General features: G+C 47.8%; 8 protein-coding genes across 8 annotated transcripts; 2 read left to right on the top strand and 6 right to left on the bottom strand.

Moving 5' to 3' along the window:
• Nucleotides 1–660: 660 nt before the first annotated feature.
• BGW36DRAFT_402334 (major facilitator superfamily domain-containing protein) lies at nt 661–2,967 on the bottom strand (the record flags this gene model as incomplete). Its single annotated transcript, XM_046218854.1, has 9 exons — nt 661–995; nt 1,059–1,664; nt 1,727–1,775; nt 1,829–1,872; nt 1,931–2,061; nt 2,117–2,153; nt 2,209–2,333; nt 2,396–2,459; nt 2,556–2,967. 9 exons carry the CDS (start codon nt 2,965–2,967, stop codon nt 661–663), a joined length of 1,803 nt encoding a protein of 600 aa, XP_046065307.1.
• Nucleotides 2,968–4,587: 1,620 nt separating this feature from the next.
• Nucleotides 4,588–5,832, top strand: BGW36DRAFT_434124 (uncharacterized protein; the record flags this gene model as incomplete). Its single annotated transcript, XM_046221371.1, has 5 exons — nt 4,588–4,611; nt 4,707–5,186; nt 5,272–5,461; nt 5,525–5,694; nt 5,758–5,832. The coding sequence occupies 5 exons, from the start codon at nt 4,588–4,590 to the stop codon at nt 5,830–5,832; spliced, it is 939 nt and encodes a 312-aa protein (XP_046065306.1).
• Nucleotides 5,833–6,089: 257 nt separating this feature from the next.
• BGW36DRAFT_466864 (uncharacterized protein) lies at nt 6,090–7,779 on the bottom strand (the record flags this gene model as incomplete). Its single annotated transcript, XM_046222364.1, has 4 exons — nt 6,090–6,806; nt 6,867–6,988; nt 7,083–7,348; nt 7,404–7,779. 4 exons carry the CDS (start codon nt 7,777–7,779, stop codon nt 6,095–6,097), a joined length of 1,476 nt encoding a protein of 491 aa, XP_046065305.1. The 3' UTR covers nt 6,090–6,094.
• A 319-nt stretch (nt 7,780–8,098) lies between these two features.
• Nucleotides 8,099–9,393, bottom strand: BGW36DRAFT_442798 (uncharacterized protein). Its single transcript, XM_046221590.1, has 2 exons — nt 8,771–9,393; nt 8,099–8,733 (listed from the first exon to the last, which is right to left on the bottom strand). Exons 1-2 carry the CDS (start codon nt 9,272–9,274, stop codon nt 8,236–8,238), a joined length of 1,002 nt encoding a protein of 333 aa, XP_046065304.1. The 5' UTR covers nt 9,275–9,393; the 3' UTR covers nt 8,099–8,235.
• A 307-nt stretch (nt 9,394–9,700) lies between these two features.
• On the bottom strand, nt 9,701–12,312 carry BGW36DRAFT_309699 (uncharacterized protein; the record flags this gene model as incomplete). Its single annotated transcript, XM_046212427.1, has 4 exons — nt 9,701–10,927; nt 10,975–11,186; nt 11,234–12,050; nt 12,175–12,312. 4 exons carry the CDS (start codon nt 12,310–12,312, stop codon nt 9,701–9,703), a joined length of 2,394 nt encoding a protein of 797 aa, XP_046065303.1.
• Nucleotides 12,313–13,117: 805 nt separating this feature from the next.
• BGW36DRAFT_352928 (CASC3/Barentsz eIF4AIII binding-domain-containing protein) lies at nt 13,118–16,100 on the bottom strand. Its single transcript, XM_046213396.1, has 2 exons — nt 15,052–16,100; nt 13,118–15,002 (listed from the first exon to the last, which is right to left on the bottom strand). The coding sequence occupies exons 1-2, from the start codon at nt 15,702–15,704 to the stop codon at nt 13,559–13,561; spliced, it is 2,097 nt and encodes a 698-aa protein (XP_046065302.1). The 5' UTR covers nt 15,705–16,100; the 3' UTR covers nt 13,118–13,558.
• Nucleotides 16,101–16,238: 138 nt separating this feature from the next.
• Nucleotides 16,239–17,467, bottom strand: BGW36DRAFT_392247 (putative RNA binding protein Rnp24). Its single transcript, XM_046217676.1, has one exon. It carries the CDS (start codon nt 17,368–17,370, stop codon nt 16,282–16,284), a length of 1,089 nt encoding a protein of 362 aa, XP_046065301.1. The 5' UTR covers nt 17,371–17,467; the 3' UTR covers nt 16,239–16,281.
• A 107-nt stretch (nt 17,468–17,574) lies between these two features.
• BGW36DRAFT_392246 (IEC3 subunit of the Ino80 complex, chromatin re-modelling-domain-containing protein) lies at nt 17,575–18,947 on the top strand. The gene is made up of 3 exons (XM_046217675.1): nt 17,575–17,778; nt 17,826–17,942; nt 18,015–18,947. Exons 1-3 carry the CDS (start codon nt 17,690–17,692, stop codon nt 18,853–18,855), a joined length of 1,047 nt encoding a protein of 348 aa, XP_046065300.1. The 5' UTR covers nt 17,575–17,689; the 3' UTR covers nt 18,856–18,947.
• Nucleotides 18,948–19,495: the final 548 nt, after the last annotated feature.

The following is a 19,495-nucleotide window of genomic DNA, read 5'->3' as shown; positions in this document are numbered from 1 at the left end:
GGGGAAAAGTTGCCCTCGAGCGCCTCGTGTATCTGCGCAAAAGGGCTGGTTGCCAAGCCAATGGATGTGGAAAAATTGGTGTCGTACACGGTGGCCGAGGCAAAGGAGTTTATGTGGAAAAGATGCTCAACTCCGAAGTCCCTGCATTCAGCAAGAAAAAGCAACCGACGCTGTAGCGAATGCCGCAGTTTTACATGAGAAATTGCAACTCCGTCACGAAAACAAAAAAAGAAATTCAGGCCAGTAAGGGCAATAACAAAACCTTTGGTCATTAATCTCCTTTTACCAGCCATCCCAAGAATCAACCTGAGTGGGAGTTACCGCAAATGTAATCATCAATATAAAATATTTTAAGATTTCAGAACTAGCAGGGCCTTTTAAGGGGCTCATACAGAACCCACAAATACAAAACTTAAGGAAAAAATAGTGTCTAGCAGATAATATTGACTTTATCCATTATAATCACGTACTTTCCAGTACTTATTTCTCATGGACAGCACAGCTGTAATTGATAGGGGCCGTTTCAGGATGCAGGGTCTGGGTCTGCTTCATAATGCCAGTATAACTGTCAGGTCCATGATGAAAGGAACGTTCCTCATCCCGCCAAAGATATCGACATAACAACATGCGTCATAAGATGCTTTCTTGGGGAAGACCAATTCAAGGTTGAGCAAAACGGCTGCGGGAGCGTAACTTGGGACCAAATATCCACAGTGCGTACAGCAAGACACAACAGACGATATCCAAAAAGGCGAGCAAACTCACACCCCAGTGGATCCCAAGGTTAAGAAACATAGGTCGTGAGAACATGATCGCTCCTGCTGCCAAGGTCGACCGAGAAAAGTCGTTTGCTGCAAATAACGAAGCTGAGTATTTGGGATAAGTAAATGCCAAATATTGTAGCATGCAGACAATGATTGTAAATGTTCCGACAATGCTTAGAGATAACCCTACAATTGAGGCCATCCAGTGCACACTCGGTCGTGCCGTCCAAGCTTTATCAAGCAATCGGATATGTCAGCATAAACAATATAAACAGACTCGTCCACTTTACATACCAAATAGAAACAGTCCGATAGGAAGCCAGATGCATGCGAACAATCCAGGAACTAGACGATTTTCTGGAACTCCGAAGGCATCAAATCCTTTGGTCCGAAATGGTTTGACTACTTGAAAATGCCAAACCAAGGCGCACAGTATTGCAGCCACGAACAACCCGGGGAACACCCCTAAAAATGGAAGACCAGAGATATTAAACTTGAATCCATATATATCTGAAAAGACAAGCGGGAATGATTCAAAAAATGAATAAAATATGGCGTAGACGAGACTGGTGTAAACGGTGGAGAAAAGTACAGCAGGATCCAAGATATTGATTTCGCCAGGCTTGATCACGGCATTATACACGATATCTTTGACAGTCATATGTTGCTTTGCTTGATCTATTTCCACCTGAGACCGGTAATGCAGATTTCCCGTTATATTTCGTAGACGTTTTGCTCGGTAGTAAAGGATCGTAGCCGATGAAGTTTCAGGTAGGAAAAAGAAGAAGCCCAACAAGATCGGGGCACTGAGCCACAACATCTCCCAGGATACCCAATGCCATCCTTTGACGGGTGCACTGAGGTTCGAAACGACGGGTGCTAGAGCAGGACCAAATACAGCTAGACAATTTCACTCAATCTTTAGTTTCTGAAGTTGCTGGCACTCAGTCAAGGAGACTTACTCGCGGCGCCCCAGATGATCAACAGATATGGCACTTGAATAAGTGGATACTGTAATATGTGTTAATATATATCTGGCGCATGTCTCGAACCTAGAGTTTTACAATATCACTAAGTGAAGCGCCTCCAGTGGCAAGGCATGGGGATCCTATTGATAAAAATGTTAGCATGCACTGCTGTCTCCGGGAACAGAGTTATACACTTACCGAAGAAGCCTGTTAAAAATCGAAGAACCACGAAACCGGCGAAATTATTTACAACAGAGGCAGGTATCCATAGAACGGTGTATATGAAGAGTGTAATTATGTACGGAGGGTTTCTTCCTACCGCGGCGATTCTTGACCTTCAATTAGCCCCAGTTCCATCAATACCGATAAGAGTGGAGAACTTACTCGCTTAGTGGAGAGAATATTAGAGGACCAATACCATCTGTACATCTAGATCAGCAACCAGGTGTTACAGGCCTTGGGTAAGGCATACTTACAACCAAAGACATACAAAGCGAGTGCCAAAGAGGACACCTCTATGCTGATATCGTATTTTTCGGTAACTTCGGGAACTGCCCCGACGTATATGGAGGAGCCGAAATATACGGCAAAGGAATAAATGCTTCTAGGAATTAGCTCTTGTGCATCTCGGACTAAATCCAGAACGAAACGATGGATGCTTGCCAGATTTGAAAAGCAACGAACCCCTTTTTAAAACCACTCCAATTCTGCGGGTTATCTGGGTCGTCTAAAAAAAATATTAGGTATTTTAAACCGAACAATTCCTTGGATCTGCTTTTATTTGAAATAGACACTAGTTGTTGTTCCAAGAAGACGGGCTTACCGGTTGTGTACCAGTCAACCAATATTGTGCCGTCGGTGGTTTGCGTCGGCCGTATAGATCTGCTCATTCTTTTCTCGATCTCGTGAAGAGTTTGCATCGTAACTACTCGTTCAATGGGATTTTCCCCCGGGCCGTTCGCCTCCACATCCTCTTGCGCTGTAGAATGCATAAACCCAGATGTCTCATGTTGAGAATCGGCTGCTACGGAACCAAAGGAAGGAGTTTCTTCCGGCTTCGTCTCAGAGCTAGCGTCTTGAGCATGGCTGTTAATCTCAGTCTCCTCCGGCAAAGAGTTAAAGATGTAGTATGGATTCTGAAAATCTTCTCGCTCTTCGACGTATCGAAGCCACTTATTCTTAGTCAGGAATCGTGTTATTTGGCCGAAAGGTGAGTCACGTATGATATCGTACATTGTGGAATCAGTTGAGCTGCTGCTGACTATGGATAGATCTCAATCTGTTTTTGACATGGCCAGCGCAAGGAACTTGGAACTTGGAAATACTACACTTTAAGTGATTCCAGTTCTTTAATACCTTGCAAGTTTATAATCGCACTGGTTAACATAGTTAACGGAATCCTTTTGAATTTTTGATTACAAAGTTTCCGTTGCTGTCCATAATTGGATCCTATGCTTGAGGTAATTTCAATGCAATAATATTACCATAGAAAATAAGGTTGACTAGTAGAATTCGAAAATTACCCGAAATAGAAAATGATAACCGGGCCTAGCTAGAAACGTTAGACGTTTACGCTCGATCCGGTTCTTCTCTCCGAAGGCTCATCATGTTGTAATGATTAACAAATTTGATAGAACTTGGTTTTTATAACCGACGTAATTTAAATCTGGCATACCATTATGTCAGAAAAAATATGCAACTAGAATATCCCTATAATCCTTACCAAGTAAGGGTTGCGCTCATTTTGGTATATGGTTAAAGCTTGACACATTATCGTAGAAATAAGATTGACACTAAAAGCAAGCTAGATCTACAAAATTACCGGAAATAGAAAATGATAACTGGGGCTAGCTTGTGGAATGCGTACTAAGCAGATCGTCCTCACTTACATATTCATACAGTGGCTTTATTACTTACACACCCAAGTTCCCGCTATTCGTAATATTCATCGAAAGCCAATCTTATAATTTAAAAAGGCATCCACTAGGTCGCACGCAAATCCTCTGGTAAAACACAATCATATTGGTCAAGGATTCCATAATTGTACGTGAAGACGGACGGTTCTTGTAATCTGAAGAACGTTAGTTCCCACATGGAGTTCTCTTGTTCATCGTCTTGAATTTTTGCCGAATGAACGGAGCCACATATCTGTATTATTAAAAGTATATTTTTTTGGGTTATTTTCTTTTTAAAGGAACAGGCTCGAATAGATGTGATATAGTTCGCCGAAAAGAACCTTTATCTCAGTATCACCATTGCTAGCACTAAGTAAATTGCAACATGTAATATGAGGGGGTCAATGGCAAAAAGAAGCTGAAAATTTAGGTGGAAAGACCCTGTCTGGAGGAAAAAAGATTACTTACATGGCCACTCCTAAGAAGAGAAAAGCGAATTCTAGTTTTAAGTTTATGATTTCCTCCTAAATTTCTTCATTTTCTAACTGAATAAATAACTATCAATAGAGCTAGGAGGAAAGCTTAATTACGGTGTCAGATAGACCTAAGCGTAAGGATTTGTGTGCGCTTATCCATGCTATATTACATTACTTAGTTCTCTATATGAAATAACTAATCATCAGCCGACCACAAATCAGTACTAATATTATTGACCTGAAAATTGCCCTAAGTGGAAAATGATAGATGTTACTCCACTGTGTCATGCATGTCTTGCCACACATCTCAAAGCTCGATTAGTGATCGAGAATCTACGCACCATTCGCGGCACACACCTTTAGTATGGCTAGTAATTGTCATATATAAAAGACGCTATGTTCTGAGATTATATGGTTCAAATCGATAACCTTAACAGTACCTATATACATACATATTGTGTTGTTCTACATTGAAGCTTGAACAATGACATCCACACAGAAGCTTCTTGTAGTCACATCAGCTACCGGTGGACAGGCGAGTTAACAACCCAGAATTTGTGCCACATGCGCAATTTTGAATTAATGGAATACAAATCTTGACAGGGATCATCAATTGTGCGATATATTCTCACTCACTCAAGCAACCTATATACCGTGCGAGCAGTGACACGAAACCCAGAATCCTCAAAGGCTCGCGCACTTGCCGCACTAGGCGCAGAAGTGGTACAAGGAGACTTTGACGATGAGGACTCGATTCGGCAAGCCCTAGCGGGAGTCCAAATTCTCTTCCACAACACCGACTTCTGGACAACAATGTCCGATGACGCTGAAGCAGCTCAAAGCCTGACTGTCGCCAAGGTCACCGCAGCAGAGCCGAACCTAGAGCATGTTGTGCTTAGCACTCTGAGCGATCCTACCACGTTATTCCAGGGAAAGTATATGCACAATCTTCCGTACAATGGGAAGTTCAAGGCTGAGAGAATGATTAAAAAGGAGTATCCTGAGTTATGGGCAAAGACAACCCGACTTCTGGTGGCGCTATATCATTCTAACTGGTTCCTGCCTCCTTTCTCCCCTGTCAAAGTATGTACCATACCCAACACATGTTTTTTTTTTTTTTTTTTTGATTTAGACCAGCGTGGTGGGTTTATGCTAAGTCCAAATCCAGACAGACAGCGGGCAGCTCGAGCTGCAAAATCCTTATTCTCCGAGTTCTCGCATCCCTTCGGCTTCTCCTGACGACACTGGAGTTGTAGTGGATGCCATTATTAGAGGGGGACAAAAATATCACGGGAGGACCGTTTCCATTTGGTCCGAATGGATCAGCGACGAAGAGAAGCTCAAAGTCTGGGGTCATGGTGTGTATTTATATTCCCCACCGACATTTTTTAACAGTCTGCATTGTCGCTAACTCTTGTCAGTTCTCGGTGTTAAAGCAGCCTTCAAACAAGTTACCCCAATTGAGTATCAACAGAGACTTGAAAGCATCGGCTTCCCTCCATATCTAGCACAGGGCTGCTTGGAGCTTTTATCTATGCTTGGAGAAGGAGTTAATTATGTTACTGGTGGCGAGATCATCGATGCGAGGACGGTAGGCGAGATTTATAAATACCAAATCACACAGTTCTTCGGATTCCTACTGATAGTGATATAGATCGTTGACCCTTCGTATCATTTCAAGACGTGGGAAGAGTACGTCAAGGAGGTTAACTGGACAAGCATTCTTTGAAATATTCTCTCACACTATATATATGTATCGCAGCGACAAGCTAACTAGTTATGCAAGAAAACCAGCAAACGATACAGATAATCAATATCAAATAATCGTTTCATGGCGTTTTGGAAGTGAAAATGGACTCTGAATTGAAAAAGAACATTGGCTATTCAGTACCGTACTGTATGTTGACTATGATACCCGATTATCAAGGCTACCCTGCATTCTATTTACAAAGTTCTCTGGAACTTGAGGTGTTTAACTGATACGAAGCCTATTATGCACTATCAAAAGATAAACTAGATTCAAGATCATCCCACAAACGCAAGCAGTGCTGTCGGCAGAACGAATCCATCCACAAGACTCTTTTCAGGTTCGATTCAAAGTCCTCGTACTCTACTATCCCTAACACGCTATTGATTTCAGAGATACCCTGCAGGGCGAGTGCACGGGTCGTGGAATCCTTTGATACCGTAGCCCCCATAAACAGAACCCAAAGACGAATACACTGATTCAACCCAGAACCTATCGACAACGACGACAACTCTCGCCATCGAAAAAGACACGCGGATAACCTGTCTATCAACTCGCGGTGCCTAGGAGCCTGCAGCGGGAAATCGCGTATAGCGAGAATAGAATAAAGAAGAGCGGCGACATAAAACGGTTCATTACCATCGTATCCAATTCCGATCTCCGAAAATATAAGTGTGAGAAGACGATATTCGACTACGTAAATGGTATTGCCAATGGCGGTTGGATCGCCGCCGGTAAATGGGAATTCGGTAATTTGCTGGGAAACGCTTTGGAGTATGGTGAGTGTATCAAGGAGAAGGGTTTTAGGGTCGGGGTGGTTTGAAGGGCTTGAAGTCGTTTGTTGCGAGGCGGTCTCAGTTTTTAAGATGTGTGAACGGAGGAGTGGATGTGAAAGTGACTGCACTAAGGGAAAGGAGAGTGGAGTGCCCCAGGTTACAGAGAAGGAGAAGTCGGCCCTAGGGAGAGTTTAGCATACGCAGCTTCAATTGCATGTGCTCTAGATGACAGTTGCGCACCATATTATCACTCGTTGGAGAGTTGGAGAATGATCAAAGCTAGCGAGGCCTCCGCAGATGTCTATCATCTTGGATAAGCCGCGCATATGTATTAATGCGGTGGCAAAGTTGTCATCCAGGGCCTGGGAGGCATCAGCACATATGATTGACTCGATCGATTTGATTTGAAGCTGTAGTCTACAGCCAAAAGCTTCCAATAAGTGAGAACCTACGTACCTCGGCGGCCACAAGCACCGCGACAGCAGCGACTACTTGCTGGGACAAAGTCCCTGGTTCGACAGTTAATCTCTGGTTGATTAGCCGTATAGCTTCCTGGCGATGATGGACTACGGCATCGAGGTCATTAATTCTAAGATGGAGATTGCGTAGCACAGCCGCGGTGGACAAAAAAGCATTCAATAGCCCAGCGTCTGCCGTCGCAATGGACATCCAATCGCCCCTGGGGTTCAAGGAAAATTTGTTGGTGCGGAAGCCGGCATGACCTAGACTCACTCGCCTATGAGTATGAAATTATGCCATTGCACCACCTCTACTTACAGAACTGTAATATGCGCTGTGTTGGCAGGGACATGGGTATTGGCAGAGTATTAACCGCTGCCAGTTGAGCTGGCAAAAGTGAAGGGATGGGTATATCTTGATGGTAATCGTTGGTTTGTTTGTTCGACCTTCTGGGACGCTGCCAAGAGGCCAGTTTGAATTTGGATTTGAAAGACTGCGGACTGCCGCTGTTACGTTGACGTCTTTCTTGGAGTGTCCATGGTTCTATATGAGACGCTGATCGCCTGGCCTGGGCACGCACCAGATGACGCGACTTGGCATCTAATCTGCCGGCACCTTCTTGACTGGTTTCGATAAAGAAGAGCTGCTGTGCCTGGATGGTAGATGGTAGATGGGGTTCCTCTGGGGGGTCCATTGTGCCACGACCGTGAAAGCGAGTATATTCGCTCACTAAGCTGCTGCGCCAAAAGACCAGAATGTTGAGGATGGTGAATCCTCTCCACTACTTACTCATATAGTAAGGGCGTCACACATTTCTTGGTGTTTGCAAAGGCAGTAATGTTGAATACGAACATGCTAGTAGCAATCAATCGATGTCGAACTTTGTACGTGTTAGTGATTACTCATCAACAAATTAGCATAACTAGACAGAAGTCTACATCAAAAACCAAAGACATAAAATAAGAATAAATTTATATTAAAATAATTATAACATATTTAATTCGTTTAATTCACATAATCGAATTGCATGGCTATGTGGACTCCCAACCTCAGCTGGAACGGAATATGTCTTTCCTATGCTTAGCCTTACCTACGGCAGTGATCATCTACATCTACATCCCAAAAGCAACACAAAGACAAGATCTACCCATTAAAAAACCCCCGACCCAGCCGCTAATGCCAACGGCAGACGAATCTTAACCTCACCTCCCTTCCCAATCACAGTCATGAGATGCATACTAGCGCCCTCTTCCTCATCCTCTTCCCCCTCCTTCACATTACCATTACCCTCCCCTTCTCTAACCTTCAACATCGCACATAGGGCAGCCGTCCACCTGAGCGTATCTATCTTGATCTCAATACCCAATGCAGGCCGCTCGGACGAGTACTCGATATGTCCATTATCTTTGAACGCTATATACATATTATTCCCCGTCTCTAGTATGTTGTCTGTGAGAATTAGCTCGTCGCTGACCCGCATCGGGCAGCGGCAGTTGAAGTGGGATTGTCGAGGGGGACTATCCTCTCTACCGAGAAGAGGAAGAGGAGGCGGAGGAGGAGGGAGAGGGGGAAGCTGGTACTCAACTGGTTCCTGACCGAAGACGCGAACGCTACATTCTGCGAATTTGTTCCATGCGTCGACGCTCATCTACCCTCCACCCATCAGTCAACCCTACCCAGCATACTCTTGTTAAATGAAAGAAAGGAGGGGAAGCCACCAGTGAAAACCGCACGTGCAAATCCACAAAGCCGTCCTTCACCCACTGGCCGCAACGTGGAAACACATACGTCCCACGAAACTCAAAGGGCATTTCGGTGGGCTCAAAGTAGCCTCTATGTAGTAACCTTCTCTCGACGCCGCGGTCATCGTAAAACGTTTGCTCGATGTATATGCAGCGCAGAAGAGAGTTCTGCTCGGTGATGGGGACGGGAATGCTCCATTGTGTGCAGGTGTTGCTGTCAAGGAAGAGGCGGGAGCAGGATGCTACAAGTAGATTAGAGGGTGTGGGTGTGATGGAGGTTGGGGAAGGGGCAAAGGTACGGTGGATGAATATCTTGGTGATGGCGCGGCCCTCGACGGTATTCGCGTAGACGGTCTGGTCGACGCTAGAGGTTAGCACGATGATGCTGCCAGGGTGTTTGATGGATTTGACGGCGTGCTCGATTGGGCCCAGGCTGTCGATGGCCATGATTCGGGTGTATTTGTGGATCAACTTGATTTACATAGATGGAATGAGTATGAGATGGGATGAGGATGGAGAGATACCGTGGGTAATTGTCAGGATAACTGTGGCAGATTTTATTCGAATGGAAACGAGGCAGGTTGTATTCTTTGTCCAGACTGCTATATTGATAACACACCAGTCAATAGTTAAAGGATGAAACAACATCATACATCCATCTGAAACGATACTCCAATAATTGCACAAGTATTAGAGGAGTGGTAATAATTGATAGCATTAAGAGGATAGGAAGATTGCAGGAATAATATTAGAAATGATATCAAATTGATTGCTATATTAATCCCTAAATAGAACTAACACCGTCATACAAGAAAGTTGCTAATAGCTAGCTGATTTGAGAATAGAGTGTCAGAATAGAGTAGAATAGTGTTTTTAAGCATTCTTGCCATGCAGCGATTCTCGGTCACTCGCGTCGAGAATGTCGTATTCCTCATCCGTCAAGAACCCATTATCGTCCGACACGTCTTCCAAAGCCAAGCTCTCGACATCCTCTAGAATCTCCTGCTCGTCGGCACTCGACAAGGGAGGCGCGGATGGGGCAGTCTCAGACATGGCTTCATGGGTGCTGGACAAAGGAGACTCCTTTTCCAGTTTCGGGAAGATCATGTTGCTCTCGCTGAGAGGGGCTGTCAGAGATGATTCGACTGGCAGCTCCTCGGCAACCTTGATATCACACCACAACTTGTGTCCAAAGGGAGTTCCGTTGGGCAGCTTCAAGCGCCAGTACGAGATGGAAGTTCCCGTACGTTGAGGACTCTTGAGAGTTACTGTGAAGTCGGCTGACTCGGCTGGTCCCACAGGACTGGTGAGTTCGTCGCTGGACATGGCCATGGTGAGTTCCTGCGCGCTGGATGGGTGGTTGGTGTCGACGTTGAACATCGCATCGCCGCCTACATAGCGTATACTTGTCCCTATAGGCCAGGCTAACGGGCCCGGGTTGTACAGCGTCCATGTCTGTTTGAAGACGTGGCCCGGCGACATAGACGTGCCATCAGGAATGGTGTCCCGCATAAAATAAGCACCGTGATCTTCCATGACTGACTCCAAAGGTTCGGCCTTTTCAGCAACTTGCGGTGCTTCGGTGAATTGCTCTTCGCTCTTGCTGTCTTGTTTTTCCGTAGCTACTTCAGGAGGCACTGGGGTAGGCTCCGTAGTAGGCGCTGTGGTAGGCGTAGGTACCTCATATGCAGGCATAGCATTGTGGTCACCCATGACAAATGGATGACCGCCAAATCCATCGTCACCGAGAGTGCTCACGCTCACATTACGCACACTAGTCTGGAATTTGATCAACGGGTGCGTGCGGTTGTGCGGGTTGGTAGGCAGGGCCTCGCAGGCTGCACAGAAATCGGTATCATGACAGATAGAGCACTTGTACCGAGGGCCAACGATCCAGGAAGCTGCGGGGTTGTTTCGGCACAGAGGACCGTCACAGTAGATATTATGGTGGACTTCCCGAGAAGGCAGGGGCTCAGCAATGACGTCGTAGATGGGAACAAAGCGGTGGCGGGGATGAGTCTCGTCAGCATTCTTGATGCATGACCAGCAGTAATCCCAGTCAGGGCATGCCAGGCACTTGTGACGGACTCCAATGATGCGCTATAACTGTTAGGACTTATAGATTCGTTATTCAGATTATTACTTACCTTGTTGCATCCATCGCAAGTTGCTGCATGGTGGCGATGGTGGCCAGGACGGCAGCGCGACTGCACCATAGCCTTCAAGCAGAAGTGGACCTCACTGATGATGGAAAAGCTGTGTCCGGGATGATGGCCATGGGTGTTTTTCAAGAGACAACCAACACACAGGTCATAATCCTCGCAGTCGTCGCAGGTAACCATCTTGGATTTGGAGAATTCTAAGTCGTTAGATCAGTCTTAAAGATGGTCAAGATATGGTACATACCACGGAAGCATGCATTGCAGGTTCGTTCCTCGGCATCACAATTGACCTCCAAGACCGGAGTCGGGGTGGTCTCTTCAGCCTTTGGCTCTACCTCTTTTTCAGCAACCGGTTGAACCAACGTCTCCTGAACCAACGTCTCTTCAGATGCAGTACGCTTGGGAGCGATGGTCTCTGTAGTGCTATTAATCACCACACCATTCTGAACCAACCGCTTAAGCAGCCAATGGTTCTGGCCAGGGCACGTCACACCGGCATTCACGCAGGCAGGACACAAGTCGTAGTCGCCATCATCGCAAATGCCGCAATGGAAGTGTTCTGCTGGGATACCCTTTCTGCAGTTGTTACAGTCGATGCAAAATGATCCAGCCGCGCTATCATTTTCAGGGAAGCGAAGAGGAAATGTAGGCCGTGGCCGACCGCAGGGCAGTGTCATGGTTGAAGCTCCAGGTTGAGGGAATTCTTGCACAGGCTGGGGGGCCTCGGCCTCGGCCTCTGCCTCTGCTTCTTTCTGCGGTGCGTTAAGCGGGGAGCTAAGGACTGTTTCTAGATAGCTATAACGTGGCGACGAATCTTTCGGGTCCTTTTGAGACGGCAATTCAGGAATAGGCGAAGGAATAGGCGTAGCAACAGGCTCGGGATTGACTTCTGGATATGACGTGGCCTTGATACGAAGCTTGAGCTTCGCTTTGGCAGCACGGTAAAGCTGTTTGTAGACTGTCAGGTTCTCACTGTCGAGGAGAACGTAGGAGGCGACACTGTCCGAGTAGCGCTCGAGAGTCAAGACGTGGGTAGGGGGGATGGCGAGCAATTGGCGGATCTAATACGGTTAGCATCCAGTACTAAATAAAGATAGCTTACTGCTCGGATGATCGGATCCGAGATAAGAAGGCGGTGAGGCAGCAACAACATCACCGTAGACAGTAAAATGGTCCAGTACACACCTTCTGAGGAAACACACGAGCACCCAAATCTCTCAGCGGGAGTTTGACGCGACGGTTGACGGATTCGTTCTGCAGAATCTTGATTGTGACCAGCGTGTCAGGGCCGACGGGCGGAGCTGGGGGTGTAGGCGTCGCCATGGCTGAAGCGGATGACGAACGGGTCCGAGGCTACTGTAGCAGCAGACACACTAGAGCATAGAGCGAGGCGTCTTCGAGAACCGGCGGGCGAGAGTGCCAGAAGTCGAGAGGAGATGGATGTCGGAGCACTGGATGCAGAAGAGCAAAACAGAGACGCAAGTGATGGCAGAAGTTGGAGAGGGAGGGAACGAGCTGGGAGTGAGGAGGAGAGGAGGTCGGGAAGGGAGGAGCAGCCGTGTTAAGTGAAGTAAGTCAAGTCAGGCAATGAGGGGACGCGGCTAGTAGCACTGGTGCTGCCTGCACGGAGTAGCCTCGTCGAGAGCGGGGGCAGCCAATCAGGGGCTCTGTGTGGGGCAGGCAGACTGCTCCAGCAAACAGCCAGTATACAGCCAGTATGCAATTCACAGATACAGCATACATTAATACTAAAATTGTCTCAATACTGCTACTATGGCAGGCTATTTCCGGGGATTCCTATATTGATACCAATGCTGCCACATTCATCTCCTAGACACCGACAACAATAACTCCTCACCTGACCCAGAGACCGGGATTGCTTGCCAACAGCTCCCCACTAGGCCGGAACAGGCTAGGCCGGCACATCAAGGATGTCTGCACTACGACTTTACTTACTTTCCTACGGTGCTATGATGCTCTGTGACCGGTCTGCCGCCAGCCGATGACGTGGGCATGCTGTCTTGTGGTCTCACGTGCACCGCGACATACTACCTGGCGCATCACATGACAGGGATCCTGTAGATCCTGCTACGCAATGTATTTCTTGTGTTTATTTATGATACGGAGATAAGTAGAACACTTTTCACATTCCTAGTCTCTGGCTCTACACCATCGCAGAGAGACAACCCGCGAAGATACACTCAGCGCCGACAGCTCCGAAATGATGTCAACGAGATCCAAAAAGAATAGATAAGGAGGGGCAAAAAAGGAAGAAGAAGAACAGGAAGAAGAGGAGGAAGGGGAGGGGAAATAAAATAATAAGAGGAAAGCATGATCGCTGATGCATGGCGAAGACATTAATCTAACAGAACCTTCTCCAAAGCATGCTAGGTAGGGATGAGGGAAAGATGGATTGCGGAACAGTGATACAGTGATACAGTGACAGTGACAGTGACACTCAGGAATGCGATAACTATGCGCCGGCCAAGGCCTTGACTATAAAGTGTAAACCGTAGTGAGGTGTAGGACAGAAAGTGGGCAAAAAAAGAAAAAGAAGAAAAAGAAACAGTCATGCGAAGAGGAAGAAAGAGTAGAAACTGGATGCGAATGTTAGACTCTCACTGCGACGGATAGTACCCCCAGATGGCTGCTGAGGATGCTGCGAGTGCTGCGGATGCTGAGGATAGTAATATGTTGTTCCAGGGGGCGTCATCATCCCGCCCATCCCAACAACGCCCCCAGGCGGATAGGACGGGCCAGGATAGAGCTCGGCCGCGTCATAGAAATAGACAGTGCCGTTCGCCTCATGCGCAAGAGTGGCCGCTTGGGGTGCTTGCTCCCCGGTCGACGGTGGCGCGGGTGGAGGAGCCAGGACGTAAGGTTGAGCAGGGGTTTGCCCAGGCTGAATGTTGTATGCGGGATACTCGGCTTGTGGCATAGGATAGTACATAGATCCTGGATGATAGCCACCGTAGTAGCCTTGCTGAGAAGCAAAGCCGTACGGTTGGAAAGGTTGTGCGTGGATAGCACGTTCAGGGATCTGAGAAAGTGGCGTTCCAGAGGCCTGGCTGGGATGCGAAGGGTGGCGGCCGTGCGGATACTGTCCGGTATCAGGTCCATATCCTGGCCCGGAGACAGCCACAGGGACCTGATGGTGGAACGGCTGTTCTTGCTGGGGCTGAGGAGGGTTGAAGTGCAGGCTTGCAGGAGTTTCGATGTCAGCCACCGATACAGTCTTCTGAGGCCGGGGCTGATGCATGATAATAGGCCCTCCACGGCTTTCTCGGTATGTAGCGTTAGGGCCTTGAGGGAAAACAGGTAGAGCAGCCACAGCAGGCCCAGGACCGATCATACCAGGCATCGCCGGATGTGCGGGACCTGGAGGACGGGCCATTGGTGGGAGACGAACAACGGGTTTGGTCTCTCCAGATACCAAGGTTTGTCGTGACAGAACTGATCCAGCAGGTGACTGCATGCCATCGCGAAGAGATGACCTCCGACTCATGGACAGACTGGGAGAATGGACGGAGCCAGCGTAGAGACTTGGTCGTCGACCACCATAATACCCACCTCCTCGTCCACGACCCCTGTATGACTGCTGATTAGGTCGCAGTGCTCGTGGGATGAAGATGAATGAGCGCTCAGGCGCTGGATAGGTGTATTTAGGAGTGGCATCCGGAAGGGAGATTCGCACGGGTTTGTCTCGTCTCAAGGGCGGGCGGTGCTGTGGGAGACGAGTATGTTGTCGTTTGGGAACAGCCGACAGTAGTATAGGCGCTGCCATACCAGGGAGGAAGATTTTGACCGGCACGTTTCCGATCAGGACGGTGGTCGAGAATGAGCGATTCGGGGGTGTTGAACGAGGAGCAACAGACACAGGGATAGGCCCGTTTGGCATTACTGCGCTAGGATGGGATGGAGGAGCCATCATTGAACCAGACCTATCGTTGTGAGCAACAGTGTCGTGTAGATCATGCGTCCATTGACCATCCGTTGCATCGGGTTTCGGGCGTCTGTACTTCGTGAGTAACGGGTTAAATAAGTAATGTAGATTAAACTCACCTCCCAACATTCCCATCCACAATCAGCCCATATGGCCGTGATTTGGCCTTGCTATTAGGAGTGCGATGCCCATTCGAACCTGGTCCTGTGGACCGCTTGTCATGTAGGAAAAACCCTCCACGAGTTGGCACGAAGGAAGGATCCTCATCGCGAGCCTTGATGTATTCCTCATGTTCCCGTCGTTTGCGGTCTGCAATAGTATCTCTCCTAGACTCTGTCGGCGGTGCTGATGGTGCCCGAATCAGCCCATTCCTCTCCTCCTTCCCCATATCTTCAAACTGTATTTCAGCGACATCGTTGGCCCGATCGGATATGCTCAGCCCATTCATCATCGCCTCTGTATCCGACACGGTGGTAGTTAACTGCGGCTTGACAGGAACAGAGAGTTTTCCTTTCCCCGATCGACGATGAGCCTTCCGACCCGTAGCGTGGCCGTTTGTTTTGCTGGTGTTTGCGGACGCTGTACCCTCCACATCGCTGAGGTCGCTTCCCTCCTCATCGGCATCCTCGTCATCGTCTTCTTGATGGCTCAGCAGCGAGCCATCACTCATCGAGTCCTCGTCCATCGCCCCAACTACCGATCCTTCCTCTTCGCCATCATCTTCCCTCCTTCGTCGACTAGCTCCAATTCTATGACGTCGCGCAGGAGCCATTTGATTCCCGGGTGTCGATATCGAGCGGCGAGAACCGCAGCGGCTCAGTCGCCGAACGAGCACGTAGAAGTATCCGTCACGAGGTCGTACGAGCCAAGAAAGTCAGACAATACGGCAGATAGAGATGGGTTGAAATGTCGCCGCTGGGGCTCTGAAGGTCAGGATGTGTCACTCAGCGGGGGAGCACCGGAAGCCTGTGCTGGTTTTGGTCAAAGAAGCTTAGCACAGACTAGTCGAAGGGGTGGTAGCAGGTTTGTCAAGTAAGATGGACCAGGGAATAATAGAAAATAGAAGCAAACAAAGGATGGAAATGAAAGAAATGTTGGTTGGCTGTGTGCACGCGAGAGTGTCTGGAAAGCGATGAAATTGGAACGGAGCCATGACATCTGAAGGCGGCCCGAGAGATGTCAACGGGCCCGACTAGGACTAGCGCGACCATCAGTACTAATATCAGTAGAGCTCATAATATATTTAATGTATGATATTACACCAGTACATGAATATTTTACAAGTGTAAATAGTTGGGGTAATTCCTGAGAGACAAAATCATGCAATTATCTCATAACTCGTATCTAGTCTAATCAAACGTAACTTTTTGCCCTTGGGCCTCCACAATAGCTCCAGTGAGCCGTTGCACTGTATCCTTGGAATACCGCGACGGCGTCCTGTCTTCCTTCTTTGGACGCCCTTTCCAGCTACCTTTTTCTCCGTCTTGGTTGTCTGAATGTTGAGGCCGCCCTTTGCTGCTATCCTTGCCGTAGCGTTTCTTGTATCGTGTTGCTGCATCCTCAGCAAACTCCATGCGCAATTGCCGGCCGAGGAGTCGATTGACCCAGACCTTCTTCATTCTAAGCTTCTTACTCTTTGAGCGTTTCTTCGCCGGCTTGGTCCCGTCTGATTCTGACGCCGAGGCTTCTTCTTCTTCCTCCTCTTCACCATCCTCTTCCACCTTGACGAAGCCATTCACAGCGTGCTGGGCAGACTCAATACTCTCGAATTCCAGCCAACCGTAACCCTTGCATTTCCCCGAGTCCTCGAACGTTGCCAGATGAATGTCAGAGATATTTCCACACGGCGAGAAATGCTCCTCGAGGGCTTCCTTAGTCGCATCGAACCCCAGATTCCCAACAAAAATACGCCTCGAAGGGGGATGACCTGATGTCGCCGACGACTTGGCCACGCTCGCTTGCTGGTCCTGGTCCGGCCGCCCTTGGAAGTTCTGCGCACCTTTGATCAACGCACGCCGTCCCAGGATAAGTTGTTCGCTCAAGCCAATTGCCTCATCCATAGCCTTTTGCGTCGCGAAATCGACATAGGCAAAGCCTTTATTCTGCGGCATGCCATTCCTCGACGGGCCTTGCGGGATGTGGATGCGTGTGATTGTGGTGTCTGCGAATGTGCAGTTGCTGGTGAAAAACTTGCGTAGGTCATCTTTTGATGTGCTGAAGGGGAGGTTACCGACCCAGACGCCGTATACCGACCGGGATTTTGATTCTTTCTCGCTATCCGCGGTGGAGACTTTTGTTGGCTCTGTTTGGACGTCGGTTCCCTTCTTTTTGGCCTTGCGAAGAGCTTTCTTCGATGGCGGCTCGGGTGCGGAGATGTCGATTTCGATTTCTGGGCCGTCGTGCAGCTTGCGCTTCTTTTTGTTCTCGTCTTCGGACATTTTATATAGGAATTAAATCCCCAGAGAGAGATATGTATAAAAGAAAGTAGGAATCTTTGTGTGCAGTCAATATGATGGCTATGGCAGTTAAATTTTCCCAAGCTAATTTATGAAGGAACTTTTTACAGTAAGCGGGATCCGCAATGGCTCATGACTGGCTGCTCCTGCCAGCCGCGGAGCGCGCTTTCTGACGGCCTGAATCGACACCTACACTCTTCCTTTGTCGCTCTTTAACCTCTTTTCCACGTCAGCATCAGTCGTCGCTAAGCATATCTAAATATCTACATATCGCTGGTCATCGATTATCCAAATCACCAATATGCCTCTAGAGCAGGAGGATACTCAATCCACAACTGGGGATGCGACTGATGGAACTGCTACGCACAAGCAGTCGTATCGCTCGTTCAAGTAAGCCTGCCTCGGACCATGCGCTGCTTTTGTTAACACTCATATAGAAAGAAATTCGCCAAGCTCAAGCTTCAGTTCGAATTGAAAATGCGCGACAGCGAGAATCTCATTCGCGAGCAGCTGCGAATCGAGGATCTCTCCAAACAGATCCAAGAAACAAACGAGTCAGCCGATCCCTACTTCAGACTGTTACTCTTGTCTACTACTCGAGGAATATAGCTAATTATGATTAACAGCCAACTCCTCGAAGTTCTTATGGAATTCAACGAGAGCCTCCAAGTCAAACCTAGCCTTCGTTACGACCTCTCTATCCCGGACGATGCACCCTTATCTCCCGAGCCCGAAGACAACTCCCTGTCGTTCTATACCGCGTCGGCAGCAAAGGCGGCTTTGAGGGAGGCCAAAGCAGAGCTAGAAGCTGGAGAAATAACCGCCGAGACTTACCGACGGCTAGAAGACGCTGTGAAACGCAGTAATGCCTACCAACCAGCAGTCAAATACGCAGCCCTGCAACAGCTTTCACAATACGAGCCTGCGACTGAAACTGACAGCCTGCGAGATAATGAGTTGTTGAGCCATAGTCTTGGATACATGACCCCCGAACACGAGTACGAATACCTGCTTCGCAGCGACACGCAACTAGGCGACAGCGAGGCAGCGGGACCACTCTCCCGATTACCTGAGAAGCCGACATGGACGGAACGTATGCGAGAAGCGAGCCTCGCAAACCCAAGCTCAGTCTACAACTGGCTGAGGCGTAACAATCCGCAAATTTTCCTACAAGACAACGACAATGCGTCCGAAAAGGGAGTGGGAGCACCACGACCAAGTAATCTGCGCGTATCCAAGCGTGCACCTACGTCCCGAAACGCCGCTAAAGAAGAGGACATGTATGACGAAGACGGAATTGCCTTGGAAACACCCGAGCCGTCAAGTTCCAAGGGCAAGCGCAAGCGTGATGAAGATACAGGGTATCGACCTAAAGGCGGCCGAAGCAGTACCGGCCGAAAAAAGAAGGAGACTGATAGCAATTTCTCGGGTCGACGGTCTAAACGCTCGTCTGGTGTAGGGGCGTAGTTCGAATATCTGCGATGTATTATTTTCATGCATTTTTTTTTTTTTTTCATTCTGCAAGCCTCTTCATTTACTGTGATGATAATATTCAAACACGCTAAATTATTCGGGTTATCAACATGGCAGCGTTTGGTTAGGTGTTGTGAGGGTTTGGAGGCTCGAGAGCGGCGTTTATTTTGATGTTTATTGGTGGGATATATACATTCCACTGCATGTGATTATGTACAACTACCTACAATTACACAATGATACTGCTAAATCATTCTTGGTGTTGAATCAACATATTGTTGTAGCATTGTCATAGCATTGTCATAAAGTGTACACGAGCAGTGGGAGGTAAGATTGTATTCAACCTAGCAAACCACCAACAAATGAGGCCTACCAGACGTCACTCGAACTTAACAATGAACCAAACATAAAACACTTCAGACCAATCTAAACCTAAGCCCAGCTATACTAAACAAGCCCATGAAATCAACCAAACAGAATTACTTGCTGAATTGACTCGCTAGAAAACAAAACATAAGAGAACAATCCAAAAGACAAGAAATCATTCATATCGATGTCATAAGTCATTTCTTTATATTCACATCTTCCCCACCTCATTCATATATATCACTGTTCTAAGAGAAGTTCCTCGCCC

This window comes from Talaromyces proteolyticus, assembly GCF_021365285.1.
Source record: "Talaromyces proteolyticus strain PMI_201 chromosome Unknown BGW36scaffold_17, whole genome shotgun sequence".
In the NCBI taxonomy this organism is placed as follows: Eukaryota; Fungi; Ascomycota; class Eurotiomycetes; order Eurotiales; family Trichocomaceae; genus Talaromyces; species Talaromyces proteolyticus.
This window is presented reverse-complemented; position numbering and strand designations above follow the sequence as displayed.

What these genes read in the sequence shown, in the direction of transcription:
- BGW36DRAFT_392247 (XM_046217676.1), bottom strand. Translation starts at nt 17,370, where the DNA reads ATGTCCGAAGACGAGAACAAAAAGAAGCGCAAGCTGCACGACGGCCCA.
- BGW36DRAFT_352928 (XM_046213396.1), bottom strand. Translation starts at nt 15,704, where the DNA reads ATGGCTCCTGCGCGACGTCATAGAATTGGAGCTAGTCGACGAAGGAGG. An exon ending in GTGGATGGGAATGTTGGGAG is followed by an intron (nt 15,003 to 15,051) that starts GTGAGTTTAATC and finishes CACGAAGTACAG; the next exon opens with ACGCCCGAAACCCGATGCAA.
- BGW36DRAFT_392246 (XM_046217675.1), top strand. Translation starts at nt 17,690, where the DNA reads ATGCCTCTAGAGCAGGAGGATACTCAATCCACAACTGGGGATGCGACT. An exon ending in CAGTCGTATCGCTCGTTCAA is followed by an intron (nt 17,779 to 17,825) that starts GTAAGCCTGCCT and finishes ACACTCATATAG; the next exon opens with AAAGAAATTCGCCAAGCTCA. An exon ending in CAGATCCAAGAAACAAACGA is followed by an intron (nt 17,943 to 18,014) that starts GTCAGCCGATCC and finishes TATGATTAACAG; the next exon opens with CCAACTCCTCGAAGTTCTTA.
- BGW36DRAFT_442798 (XM_046221590.1), bottom strand. Translation starts at nt 9,274, where the DNA reads ATGGCCATCGACAGCCTGGGCCCAATCGAGCACGCCGTCAAATCCATC. An exon ending in CTTTCTTTCATTTAACAAGA is followed by an intron (nt 8,734 to 8,770) that starts GTATGCTGGGTA and finishes GGTGGAGGGTAG; the next exon opens with ATGAGCGTCGACGCATGGAA.